The sequence below is a fragment of the Sphaerodactylus townsendi genome, linkage group LG07, assembly GCF_021028975.2.
Source record: "Sphaerodactylus townsendi isolate TG3544 linkage group LG07, MPM_Stown_v2.3, whole genome shotgun sequence".
Classification (NCBI taxonomy): domain Eukaryota; kingdom Metazoa; phylum Chordata; class Lepidosauria; order Squamata; family Sphaerodactylidae; genus Sphaerodactylus; species Sphaerodactylus townsendi.
The window spans coordinates 86,669,379-86,684,169 of record NC_059431.1 but is presented as its reverse complement, the minus strand read 5'-3'; the positions used below and the strand labels follow the sequence as shown (position 1 = coordinate 86,684,169).

Below are 14,791 nucleotides of genomic sequence, written 5' to 3'. Positions count from 1 at the left end.
GCAACACCAAGCAGAGGCTTTAAAAAGGAACAACAGTTACACATCTGGAAGAATGCTCCTGAAGAACTGCTTTGCAGCCTTTGTGTAGTCCTGCCCAGAGGAGTTGCAAACACTTGCCTGGTGTGTTGCAAGTCTGTTCCTTTTTTCCTCCTGGCCTTTGCAGAACAAAAGGGTTTGCATAGCTACTCCGTCCTTTTCAGATGTCAAAGGCAACTCATAAAACAATGCAATTATTCCTGTGGTGCTACTTCTGTAGCACGATAGGAACAGAAACAAAGGATTCTGGGTAATTTTGTAGTGGGGGGCTTTATAATTGGGTCACTACATTTAAAAGGCACTAATTACTGACTTAAATTACAGTATGGCAGTTTTGCTGTATCTTCTATCCCTTGCGCCTCTATGTGTTTTTGCTGCGAGAATGTTACATCTTGCCCATGTATAATTGTCATTACTCCAGTATGTACAGAAGAAAAAGTTTTAATATATGCAGACATCTGGTGATGGGTTTCTGCACTGCCATTAGACACAGGGGGTACAGGAAAAAAGCTTTAAAAAAAAGTTTCCCTGAATTTTGCCAATAATTCTTCCATGACATTTTTCTAAGGAACTCCTGAAAGGAACTTAGATCACATCACTTTTACATTAAGTAACAACTCCAGCTGTGATTTCCGTACACTGATTGCAGAGCCTAACTACTTTACTTACAAACAGATGAGCTTTAGAAACTGAAGAACAAGTCCCAAAGGTGCAGTCACCCGACGGCAATGCTGTAAAAAAAAGTGGGGGTGTACAGTTTTCTCAGCAAAGAGAACACAATGCACACTCTGGACTGGTACAAACAGCTTGTCAATAAGCACAAAAATAAGGTAAATCCCTGTATATTTCTAAGGTTTGCAATTTACATACATACACAAGCATGCAACAATATCCATAAGCTTTCCTTGTTTTCCATCTAAGAAACCAACAGACGCCAACAGTCCTCAGGTTGCCGGAACTGTGAAATCTGCCTTAAAAATGAACATCTGGAACATTTAAACCTTAACTCTAGAGCTGATCTTATACCACTGCAGTCCATGGAGATTATGATAAGTACTGACTGCATGAACATCTGTCTATGTCGGTTAATGGACTTCCTTCAGTTCAGTTAACAGGGTTATCTTGTCTGCGCACATTATGTTAACATTTGCAAATACAGAAGTATTGTATTCCATTTAAGCCACAGTCATGTATTAGGAATAAAAGTAATATTACACTTGCAAATTATAATTATGTAGCAAAGTGTAAGAAACTAAATCAAATATTGTTATGCCATTTGAGAACTAGTTTTCCAAAGCTATCAGTATTTACAAATGTGTCTGCTTCTGGGGTTTGTGTTTTCACTTCCATCATAATCAACAGATGCTGATTATAATAGCTTTTATTACAATGTTACTACAGTGAACTGTAAATATAACATGCCATCATAAAAGGTTGGCAGTGCTTGACAGTATCTACTCTTGTCCCTGGACTGACCGTTTCAACTCTCAGTATAGATCCCTTTCACATTCAGTACTCCTCACAAAGGTTTTCCTACCACTACTTTTTCTAAAGAGCAATACCTCTTCTAAAATAGATAAGTTCCCTGCAGTTACTGTTTTCTCTTACTTCCATAATTTTCACTGGAATGTAGCCGAAGATTCCACTTAAAAGTTTAGATTTCCCTTTTGGTGACACTAATAGAGTGTTTTAAGCTTAACTCATTGCAAGTAGAAAATTCAAATGACATGCCAAGAAGAAACCAGATTTAAAATATAACTCATAACTTCTGTTCACAATCATGCAGCTACTTTATTTCTTTTTTCTTTTTTTCCTTTTAAAATAATTTTATTAAGATTTTTGGGAAACAAACAACAGGCAAAAGTATACAGAGAAAAAAACCCTCTACTATAAATGAAACGGCAGGCTCCCGATTTCTTTGGTACCAAATATAAACATGATTAAAAATTTACCACTTGCTCTCCAGTTACAAATATACTAATTAAATAGGAACTGAACTTTATTATGTAGATTTTCCTATTCTCCTAGTCTTCAAGTTCACAGATCATCAGTTTTTTTAAATTTTTAAGCAAAAAGTCCATCAGGGGTTTCCAATTATGAATATAAGTTATTTTCTCTAGTCAATGAAGTAAGATTAGCTATCTCACCCAATTCCAATATCTTCATTCTATTCGCTGATGAGAACATCATTTGTGCAAAAATTCCGTATCGTTTTTCAAACTTTCTGTTCACAAGACCCAAAAGGTAAGTCTCTGGTTTCATTTGAATGTTAGTCTTCAAAATCTTCGTAATTTATTAAATGTGTTTGTAACCAATTTTTTTTAGTTTTATTACAAGCCTACCATAAATGGTAAAACAACTCTTACGATTTTTACATTTCCAACACATTCGAAACACTTTTATACATTTTTGCTTATTTCTCCAGGGATAAGTACCAACAATACATCATTTTATTAAAAAATTCTTTAAGAGTGGAACTTAAATTTATGACACTGATCCATTTGTGTATTAAACTCAAAATCTGGCCCATTTGTGTATTAAACCAAAATTTTGGCCCATATTATCATACAATCTTTTACTCACTCTTCCTCTGTTTCAAATTTCAACAGCAACATATACATTTTGGCAATTATATGACCACATAGTTCTACTTTAAATTCAGTCTTAGAGTCTAACAAAAGATGTAAAGAAGACCTCTTATCTGCTTTACATCTTTCTAATAATTGTGCATATGAAAACAAATGACAAGTATGTCCTTCTGCTGCTAAAACTCTTGATTTCATTTTACTATCCTTTGAGAAAAATATAGCATGTCACAATAGTACGTAACCACCTATTTTCAGCTACAGTTAACATATAGGCCTCCTCCATGAACATCCATGAACATCAATCAAGATCCCCTTGGTGGGGTGGGTTTTATTGCTGCAACTGGACAAGGCCATCTTAGTAGTCATTACGTTTTTATTAGAATATATTACAAACAACCACTAAGTCTCAATTTTAATAATTGGGTCAGAACAGGCCTTGGTGCATTGTTATAAAGCCTCCAGTGCAAATGAATAGAGGAGATGCTGGTCCCATCATGTTTGCTGCTTCCACTGCAGCTGAAAGGATAACTGGGGTGGGGGGGAGCAGGGAGGGGGAGAAGGAAAGTGGGATCGTCCCGCTTTTGCCCCCCTCCTCTATTGCCAGCTAATCTAAGAAATGCAAACCCTGAAGGATGCTGCTTCTTGGAGGGGGAGGGGGAGTTATTTTTCTGGCCCTGGTGAAAGTGGAAAGGGGTTGGGGGAGGCGGAAGAAAAAAGCAGGCAGGTCAGAGGAAGCAGCTGCAGTGCAGCGGCTGCAGGAGCAGAGGGGAAAATAAAAAGGGGGGAAGAGGAAAGTGGAGTGGGATGGATGAGGTGAAAGAAAGAAAAGAGGAGAAGAGAGTGGCATGGGAGGAAAGGGGGAAAGAAAGTGGAACGGTGGAAGGAGTGAGGGGGAAGAAGAGGAGGGAGAGATAGGCCATTTCTGCATGGGCCCTGGGAGTGCCGGAGCGCCGGTGTACATGACACTGGCACCAGCCTGGGGCCTTTCGTGCAGTTATGCACTTGCAGCCCTGGCACTCCCGCGCAACCTGGGCAGTTCCTCTGTATGAGGCGCACCGCTTTTGTTTTTAAAACTTACCCCATCATCTTGCGTCGCTTCGTCAGGACAAGGGGACATGTCCCCGTGGCCCTGGCAATGCCCTGGGGGCTAAATGTATGTCCCCTCATCCCCATGGAGCAACGCAGGAAGAGGGGGTAAGTTTTAATAACAAAAGCAGGGGGCCGAAGAACGGTGTCCTCCACTATTCACTCGACGCCGGATGGAAGGTGGACTCTGAAAAACATCATTGGGATGGAACGCCACTGCCGCTGCAGTAGCTGTGCAACCTTCTCCCCCACAATGGCGTTTTTACCAGCCCCACGCCGGTCTAAATGGCCCGTGCAGAAAGGGCCTGAGTGAGTGAGTGAGTGAGTGAGTGAGTGAGTGAGTGAGTGAGTGAGTGAGTGAGTGAGTGGGGAAGAAGGGGGAAGGAATGAGGGAGGGAGGCAGAGAGGGGAGGGGAGGGAGAGATGTGGAAGGAAGTTGGGTGGCTGAATTAGCAGGTGATGAGGCGACGGCAACTTGCCTTCACACCCCACTTTGGTCTGCCCCTTCCCGCAACCCTTGGTCTAGGTGCACGTCTGAAGCTGGTGTGGAAGAGCTGCCTAGATGGAGGACCACTTTTGCTGCTTGTGCGCTCTCATTCTCTCTCCCCTGCCTGTTTACAAGCCTGTATGGCATGTTGCCAGGCAAAAGTCAGTCAGGAGTTGCCATTGAGCTGCTTCGTTCTTTCTCTCTCTTTCATACACACATTTCTTCAGTGTATGGACCTGGGGGGAGGAGGAGGAGTGTGGGGGGGGGCAATTTTCCACCCCCCATGTAACTAGATGGCCTCCGCCCGGCAACATTTGACTCCATATGTCTCCAGGGGCGGTATGCCCCTGGGTCAGAACCACAATCAGAGACGATTGGCCTTCCTGGGCCAGGCAAAATACCCTTATGAACTTTTGATAGGAGGTAAAACTGTGAAATCCTGCCTTCTGCTTGTATAAGAAAATCATAAGGTTTTTTGTCTACCTAATTCATTATTTTTAATATTTTGTTGTTTGCTATTTATTAGGTCTCCCTACTGGTGTTCTGTTAAAAGGTCTCCCTAGTGGTGTTCTATTTAAAATTGGTTTTTACCTGTAAGATTCACAATATATATCAAAGATACCTATGGGAACACCATTTAATGTATCTTTGTGAGTAATTAAACCTATCATTTTTATTTTGAAATCTTAAACTGCTACATTTATTTGAATGGATTATTTTTTAATATCTTATTTTTCGTCTGACCTATTTACAAATACAGAGTATAAATCTGTATGGGTTGTGAATAGTTCTATGCATGTCTGGGTTGTTTAAATGACCTCTGAAGAAGATCCAATTGGATTGAAACGTGTCAGGTCTTTTTAGATATTTTGGGTGTTACATCCTGAAATATTGTGCATTTGATTATTAAAATTGAGGCTTTGTCGTTTTCGTAATATATTTTATGATACTGTGTATTGTATGTATTCTCAAGTTATGAATGTATTTTTATGTATAGTGCTTTATTATTTAGAATATAGAACAGTGTAATAAAATATATATTTTATAAAATTTATATTTTATACATATCAAGGATACGTTTTTAGACTTTCCAACCTTTTTGGTTCCTAGCTTGTTTTTCAAATTGGGTTTATTTCCCCTTCTTCTTTTTGGTTGCAGCTACCCTCCCCCAGAAGGATTGCATAATTGGGGGGAAATCCTAAACAGGAATATTCAGTGGGGCTTTCCCCCAGGAGAATGTCCTTAGGACTGCAGCCTAACCAATGTTACTTCTGGATACACAGGTTGCAATTCAACAATATCATGCAAAAATCATGATATGCAACAATGGGTCTCAAAATGGGGATATGCATCACCATGTAAAGCCTGCCATTTTAGTGGAGCCCTGTGAGCATCTGATATGTGTATGTGTATCCACATGGGCAGCGTAAGTTGAAGTCAGATTCTCCACTAGGATTTCCGTCACTGAATCAGGGTGATTTTCTTTTGCTATAGGATAGGCAACAGTTACATTTCAATTCTGCATTTGAGATTTACTTCACAGTAATTTGTATCCCATCTTTCTGCGCTCGCAAAGGCCTCCAGGACAGCTAACTAATTAAAACATACATGATAATATCATATTTTATATCCATTAAAATCAACCTTCCAAAACCAAACATCATTAAAACAACAACAACAAAACAGAGTTCAAATATGTATAAAGACATAAAAACACAAGTAAAATGTTGGTCAAGAAGCAGGGATCACTAAAGGAACATCATTAGTGTTTTGTTGCTACGCATCTACCCCCTATCTGACATCTACTGAAGCGAATACATTTTGTGGGCTGTATAGCTTTTTCAGTAGATTTGAATCCTTCTGAAAGTAAATGCTTATTATTTATAAAAAGAGACCCAAAAGAAACAGTTAAACCAAAAATAAGTGTTCTATGAAAGAAGTTGTTAGTGAATCATACATTAAGAAATATTTCAGTTCTAATATGCTCCACAAATTCACATACAATACTGTGTTGCACCAATATTTTTGATCTATAACCCTGTGGGCCAAGGGCCAACATCTGCTGGTTGATACTCTTTTTTCTGTTCTTTAATGTGAAATTTGGTATTGGTAGAACACTGGAAAGAAAGAGTACTAGAATATCTGCTTACACAATGGATGATCAGGCCCACTTATGGTTACTTTAATATGTCGACCAATACTCCACCAGTCTGCAGAGCAGAACAACACAGGGTGATCTAGCTATATTTGGCAGAAGATTAAAAAATTAACTTCAGGGCAGTCTGGCCTCCTTAAGAGCACAGATCTAAGCACTGTGAAGTATTGATATTTTAAATAGAAATATTTTTTAAAAAATAAGCCATTGCCCTGTAGTGAAACAAAAACTGCACTGAAGCAGAGTTTACAGGAAAGGGACAGTCTCCCTCTCTAGTTTCATTATCCTGGAAAGCCAATGAAGAGTCAGAAGGGATAAGCAGTGGGAAGGGATTATTATAATAATGCCGGTTTCAGCCAAAAAAATTAGAGTTGACAATCAGTCCTTCCATTGATAAGAGAGCTATTAATGATTAGACTGGGCTTGCATTCTTTCCGTATCAAGATTATAACAGCAGAAAGAAATCTTTACCTGAACAGTTTGTTTGCTGGCTTGAAGTCTCTGTTCAGTTAAACGCAGCTGAGATGTTAATTTTGCATTCTCTTCCTTAGACTTTTGGAGAGCAAATATTGTTGTTCTTTTTGAATTCTGTAAAACTGTTAACTGCTGCTGTAAGGATGTAATCCGTGCCCGTAAAGAAGAAGAGCAGCCAACTTTCTGAAGCACAACATTTCTTCTCTTCTCTCTGTTCACTAAACAGTGATCACAGTTAACAACAATTAATTTGATACCTTTCATAGGTCTTTCAAGAAACTGGGATCGTTGAACATTTTAGTGCCCATAAACATCCTATAGAATCCAGAAGTCATACTTCTTTACCTGTAAATGTTTAATACTATTTATTATTTAATATACTAATTTTACACAGTCCTCTACTAGAATTGAAAAGACTATCCAGTTTTGAAAGAACATTTTGCATTATGGCAGAAAAAGCATAAAACTGATCAGTTTATGTTCTTGATTTTGGATTAATTATATTGGCAAAAGTGGCCAAGTGATTTTTTTAACCTATGAGCTGTTCTCTTGAGTTCTCTCTAATGGCACTCCGTATATTGGGGGTGTGTTCCCAGCTCAGAATATGCACCAAATATGTAGAAAAGAAAGACTGTTCTGATCCTTCTCATAATACCCCAGTTGAGAATTTCCAGCTTAGCAAGCGCCAACACAGTACTGAAAAGATTACTCTAATCAGTCTATCAATCAGTGGTTAAAAATGGGAAATTATAATCTTAACCACAACCACATTATTTCATGCTGGGTTGACTAAACACTGAGGCCGTTTCCACATGGCCACGCTGTGGGGGTGCGTTGGCATAAATGACGCCAACGGACGGTCCCGGTAGGGGTTGGAAGATGCCGCTTCCAAAAAACCTCGCTCAGGAAGTGAGATTTGGAAGCAGCATCTTCGCACCGCTTGGGGATTGCGAGGCCGGCGCTGCTGCGATGCAGTGGCGGCGGCCGTGTGAACCCCTACCCAGGGACGCTATTTTTAGCATCCCTGGGGCGCTCTTTACCGCCCGTGCAGAAAGGGCCTGATATACTCAGGGTTAGGCATGATCTTGAGACTTCAAAGTCAGGATTCTCCTATCTTCCTTTAATCATAAACAGTTTTGATCCTTAAAAGGGTGGATTGGGGTAGCACAGAAGAATATTCAAGAAAGAGAATTCAGAAGGAAGACATCAATTGTTCATTCTCCCTAATAGGGGTCCCCCGTGTGGTACCTAAGGGAACTATGGCACTTCCCTTGGTTCCTGCTGAGCTTTTCAAAATGAGTGATGATAGAAGCTTAGGGATGACTCTTCCCAACAGCTTTTCAGATTTCCTGGAAAAAGTGAGACCATGAAACACCAACCCTGATGTTATGATTTCTGTGATGGTGTTTAGGATCCATCAGTCTTAATAGAGCAGTCCATTTCAGGGCAAATGAATTGATCTGCAGATCTTAACTCAGTCTAAAGGCTATCTGAGCCACTTCTCACCAAAACAAGGCAGACCAATGAAGTTTGTTCCAGATGTGGGATCAGAACTCATGAGTAGGAGCCAGAGGAGCAGATAGTCTAGCAGTGAAGAAGAAGAAGAGGAGGAGGAGGAGGAGTTTGTATTTATACCCCACTTTTCTGAACTGTAAAGACCCTCAACACAGCTTACAAACTCCTTCCCTTCTACTCCCCACAACAGACACTTGTGAGTAGCTGGTGCTGAGAGTTCTGAGAGAACTGTAACTAGCCCAAGGTCACCAGCAGAGTTCATGAAGTGGAGAAACAAATCTGGTTCACCAGATTAGAGTCCACTGCTCATGTGGAGAAGTGGGAATCAAACCCAGTTTTCCGGATTAGAGTCCACTGCTCTTAACCTCTACACCAACATCTGCCATTAAATGGCAATCACATAGATGATTAGCTGATCTCTCAGTTTCTGGCCAACATAGACAAATAGGTTCTGATTAGCAGCTGCAGCTGGCACACCCAGAAGAGAAAATGCAAAAGCAAACAAACAAAAAATCTTGACATTTTTTGAGAAAGGATAAAGCTCTCCCTGAGAAACTCTACCCACTCACTTTGGGGAACATTTCAAATATAACATCAAGCAGAAATGCTAGCTGGTGGTTGCAGGTATTTCAATGCATTTGTCAAGTGAATGGGGAGAGGTTAGTGGCTCTGAGAAATGTGAAAGATAAGCCTGGCTTTTTATGTCAGTCATTATTCCATCCCACAGTTTCAGGAAATAACTGCTAATGGCATTCCCAATTTTAACACTAGCTAGACACTTCATACTTCTCCATGGTGGAATCATAACTAAGAGACATTTGATCAGTTGGATAAGGGCTTGACTAGTTTTAAGTTCTGGTAAATCTACTCATGATTAGACATCTCATTCTTTTTCCCCCTCTCCATAATCAGACCCTATGTTGCAAAAGGTAGCATAGAGCGGGAGGTGAAAGGCCCAAGGGTCCCTCTAACTGGGGCTTCTCTTTCATTACACACTACAGAATCAAGCTGTTGCTACCAAAGGGTAACAAGAATGTGCCTCTGTTAGCTAAGATAGAAGCTGCAAGAGACCATGTACATCACCTGCCTTTCAATCTGAAGAAGAAAGCTGACTTAGAAGAGCAATGGCTCTTTTCTCAGACCACCAAAGGTGAGCTAGCAGTCCTCATAAGATCATAGTTGAGTATATAAAGGTTAGAAAGCAAAACAAACAAACAAACAAAAAACTACTCTCCTGCTGAGATACACCATGTGGAGGATTTCATGAAAGTCTGTAACATTCCTAGAGGCAATATTTCTTCTTTTCTACATATCTGCCTCCCATATTGACCTGGAAGTGTAGATTAAATATTCCAGAGAGACACAGAATTTACAAAACGTTCATATATGCAATCCACACTCCCCTCTACATGCCAAGTTTCTCAAAGGTAGTCTGAAAGATGTCTTAATATAAAAGACCTTTCAGCACCAAGCCCTTCCATAACCTTCTCCTTAGGAATTTCTCAGTACCCTAATGAGAACATTCACAGTGTATTGAATCAGCACTGATGCACCCATCAACATGGTCATCCAGGACTTCCACCTTCATCAATATGTTCTTCATCTGCTTCCCTTAGGATGATGTGGGATAGAAAAGTGGCAGCAGGAACATCTTGGACTGAACTTTAATGGCTTTGGGGCTCTTGTAATCTGTCTTAATTGCTCAAAGCCCCCCAAGATGTTTAACACATTAATTGGCCTAATAGCAACCATAATTTTAATTTTCATAATCCAAGTAGTGGAATGAGGTGAGGAAAGAGAAAGAAGAGTGATAGATAAGTGGCTTCGATCATACACATTGATCTATCCATATAGACATGTACAAATGCAAACACGATTTTGTTTTAAATAAGTAGTGCAAAAAGTGCATGTGATTCTTACCTTTACTAGTGAGCACAAAATTAAGGGTCTTCTTCCTTTTGAGAGGGGCCAGTTCTACTTCTTTGTCCTGTGCAGACATAAAAAGTATAGGATGCACATAACTTTTCAAAAAGTTGAAGAATCTTCTTTTACCAGGAGTAAAACATGTAGAGAAAAGCAACTTGTTGGATTGCAACTTATTCTTAGTAGGTTGTTCCATATTCTAAATATATAAGAGATCACTGAATGTGATAGTTAATTAGGTGAAAGCAGAAAGTATATGGAAACAGTGCCCAACTGGAAAACTGTTCCACAGGTAACAAATATTGGTATTCACTAGTCATACTGCCACCATAGAATATTACAAATCAGATATGTTTTACCCATCTAGGAAACGTTAGTTCTATGTAATGGATAATTCTTATCTTCTTTCTGTAATATCAAAGCAGGTATCACTGAGTTCAGCTAAAGTGTATACTAGAATAGAAAGGGTAGAAAAAATAGTGTTGTGGCTAACTAACTTAATCCAAAGGTTGTATAGGAGCTAATTCAGAATTTTTCAGAGCAGCATAGTTTCTTCTTCTCCACGGCTGGATGCCATGCCACTTCGACACCATCTTTTAAAAGAACATGTAGGCTGAGGGAATTACACAGATCCTTCCATAGTTGGCTAGAAAAGTCCAACATGATCATATTGATTTCAGAAGAGGACTTCTCAAAGGGGTAAAGGGAGCAGTTGAAAAGAAGGTTAAAAGGGTGAGAAAGAGGGTGAAATATCTTCAAGACTCTTCGAAGTTATTTAAAACCATAATAATAGAAACTCAGAATATATACCACAGATTAGGAAAGCTACCATTAAGTCCTAGAGGATGCCAGCATGGTTAACAAGCAGAGTCAAAGAAGTCATAAAAGACTAGAATGTTCTCTTTTTAAGAAGTGGAAGTTTTGCTGAAATGAGATAATGAAGAAACACAAGCTCTGGTAAAACTAATCGAAATTTATAAATCAAGAAAAAGAATTTGAGAAACAGATTGCTAAAAATTATAAGATAACTTAATACAATATATTTAAATATATCAAAAGCAGAGAGATAATGAGGGAGATCATAGGAAATAGAATGCTGGCCTAGATTGGCTTTTTGTCTGATTCAGTAGGACTCTTTATATTTTGTTGACAATACCTCAGTTCTGTGTCATTCTTCTAATCCAATCCATTACCCTTGATAGGTGTTATTACAGCAGCATGAGATATAGATGCAGTGAACCATAACAGTTTGGCAATGTTACAGTCTTAAATGACAGCAAAAGAGTTTGCAGACATTATTCAAAGCCACACTTGAGCTGAGGGGAACAGATAATGGCTTGGATGCGCCACACATCTCCATTGATGGAAAGTATTTCCAGAAGTGGCATATGATTTTCTTACATTTCCAGAAATGCTGCTCCTTGGATGCAGGATACACCCAGGAACAGCATGGGTCAGATGTCAGCAGCAGAAAGGAGGGATTTTGCCCATTCTTTTATGGAAATTCTCCAATGGATCCAGTCCTCTCCATTAATTTATAACAGCCTGCAATAACACTTCAAAGCACTAAACTTGTATGATAGGCTACCAAGACTCCACTACTGTTGAATGGCTGATCAATTTCAAACAAAATTGCCTGGAAGGATTTATCTGGGCTGAATGCCATTGAAGCATCAAACAACAAGAATATTCTTGATGGTAAGTAAAACAAATTTTCAATAGAAGTTTCCTTAGACATTTGTATTTTATAAATGTATTGATGTGATGCATTAAGCGCCATCAAGTATCTTCCAACTCATGGAGAACAACTGTTGGTGCTTAACTGTGAAGGAACCTGCTCCTCTGAGTACTGGAGGACATCATTCTGGTAATTCCCACCACTGACCTGGGAGGCAGGAACTAGATTATTGTGTTTCTTGTATCCTGTGGACATTACCAGAAATCCCCAGTTCTGGGACTTGCAATAGCTGTACACATTTAAAGAAGACTTTTAATATTTACTTTATCATAACAGAGAATTCTCACCTAAATACTAAGAAAAACATATGAACGAACAACAGGAAATCGATCAAACATAAAGTAACTCTCATTCAGTACACTCATGTACGTCCAGTTGTGTTGCCTGTCTTATTATTATCAATGACGTGGGGAAGACAAGATGTCCTCTGATGCTCAGAGGAGAAGGATGTTTCACAGGTTAGTACCAATAGTTGTTCTCCCTTTGAGCTGGAGGACATCTTTTTGGGACCAGAGTCATTCTAAGAACTAAAGGGTTGGTCATCGTTAGCCTCCAATACATGCTGCAGAACACAGCATCCAAACACAACATCAGAAGGTCCAAACTGGTCAATGAAGTTGAATACAACTGATCACAAAACTGCTTTACAAATTTCTTCCGTAGAAGCATTTTTGCCACCACTACATTGCTGGTGGAGCTTTACGATGAATGTGCAATAACACCAAAGTACTGTCTCTAAGGCATTTGCTGATGGTTGATGATGTAATTTTGTGACCTTTATTCAGTGTAGAGACTGTGACAAATGATGCATCAGTCTTCCTGAATTCTAACCAGGTATACTTTTAAAGTCCTTCATACTTCCAGATCATGCCACACCACCTCCTTGGGATGTTTGGGGCTCAGACAAAGGTAGGCAGGCAAATTTCTTGCTGCTGATGGAACCTGGAATTAACCTTTGGTTGAAATAAGAGATCAGAACAGAGAACCACCTCGTCCTGGTGGAAAAAAACACAACTTATGACCAATGGACAATACACTCAATTCCAAAATCCTCCTTGAGGAGGTCCCTGCAACCAGGAACACTGCTTTTAATCTTAAAGATTTTTAAAGAAATGTCCCTCACTGGTTCAAACTGGGGCCTTGTCAGGGCATTAAAAATTGAGTTCAACCGGTGTATCTGTGGAGACTCCTTGGCCGACACTCCTTCGAGGCATCGGATCACGTGTGGATGTCCAGATAGCTTTATACCATCTAAGGTTGAAGCAATTGATCCTATCACCACAACCTGTCTCTTTAAAGTGGATGATCTCAGTCCATGCTCCATTCCATCCTGGAGAAACTGTAGAACAAAAATCAGACTTGGAGACATGTGGCTGTTCCTTTTGTGTCTACACCAATGGACAAAAACCTTGTAGATCAATAAATTCTGGATGTAGGCTTGTTCCTAGATGTCAAAACCATCTCAGTGACCTGAGAGCTAAAACCTAACCCAGTGAGCGGCCACCATTCAGGTTCCAGATGACTAACTGTAATCTGCCGAACTGAGGTGAAGAAAGGAACCATGATGTAGAATATTCTGCTTGTGTGGGAGTTAGAAGGGGAAACTCATTAATACCTGCTGAATTGTTGAGAACCAACATTTCCTGGGCCAGAAGAAGGCCACCACTAGTACCTCTGCCTGTTACTCCTGGATATTCCTGAGCAGTTTGACAAGTACAGGTATCAAGGGAAACACATACTGAAGCCCCAGGCCATTCCGACATCAAGACATCCACTGCCTCAGACTGATGGTGTTGAGAACTTGTCAAGAACCTTGGTAGTTGAGTTCTATGGTGAGGTAATTAGGTCCACTCCAGGAACTCCCAGCTGATGTAATATCTCCAGGAAGGTGTTCCTCAGAAGAGCCTACATCTTTTTTGGAAACTGGAATGTAGATGAAGAGTTTCCAAACTGGGCCATTTGTGACCTATACCAGGTCACAAAAATGGAGTCCAGCAAAATGTTAACATTTTGCTGGACTCCATTTTTGTGACCTGGTATAGCTTTATTTATATCCCATTTACTCCTGTCAATTTGTTTACTTAGAAATCGCTAAGAATGGATATGCAAGAAGATTTTAAAATTCTCAGTACTTTTCAGAAAAGTGGGAATGACAACTGTAGAAAACTAGTAACACCTTATGTTAAAATAGTTACACTGGCTACCTCCAAAAACAGGCTAGCAGCCTGTATCCTATACTTAACTGCTGGAAACCACACAGATTGTATTTCAGATCTCTTGAGGACAAGGAACTGCAATTCCTTAACATTAATTTAGGAGGGTTATTGTACTTAACGACAATTACATATTTGATGGTAACTCTGAAGAGACAAAAAAATGAAATGTGCTCAAATTATACTTCACCTTTATATGACGTGGCTTGCTTGTGTCTTCTAAATGCACAGTACAGGGAGGCATCTCATTCTCTTCCATCTTATTTTGTTCTTGCTCATTTTTTTTGCCTGTCATTGGAATCTGTTGCCGTGTTTTTGATATAATGGTTCCCTGACTTTCAGAAATTGGTATCTCAGAATCACTAAAAATGGGAAAACAGCAAAAAATTTACTATACTTGGGCTAGAGACTCTTTAACTATCCAATAATGGAGCAAATAAAGCAACTACAGATAAACTACAGAATCAAACAGCAAAAATAAAAACAAAGAAAAAACAACAACAAAAACAAAAGTACAAATCTGGCAAATTGTCATGAACAATTAAACAAACAAATCATTTTAATTTAACTAAAGTA

General features: G+C 39.5%; 1 protein-coding gene across 7 annotated transcripts in view; it reads right to left on the bottom strand.

Moving 5' to 3' along the window:
* CNTLN (centlein) overlaps positions 1 to 14,791 on the bottom strand; it is a 221,399-nt gene that overhangs the window by 58,608 nt on the left and 148,000 nt on the right. For all 7 annotated transcript variants that reach the window (XM_048504012.1, XM_048504015.1, XM_048504014.1 and 4 more), the window contains 3 exons: positions 14,406 to 14,577; positions 10,262 to 10,328; positions 6,824 to 7,044 (listed from right to left, as the gene is read on the bottom strand). In XM_048504012.1, the coding sequence (XP_048359969.1) occupies positions 6,824 to 7,044; positions 10,262 to 10,328; positions 14,406 to 14,577 (460 nt within the window). The remainder of the gene's footprint in view (positions 1 to 6,823; positions 7,045 to 10,261; positions 10,329 to 14,405; positions 14,578 to 14,791) is intronic.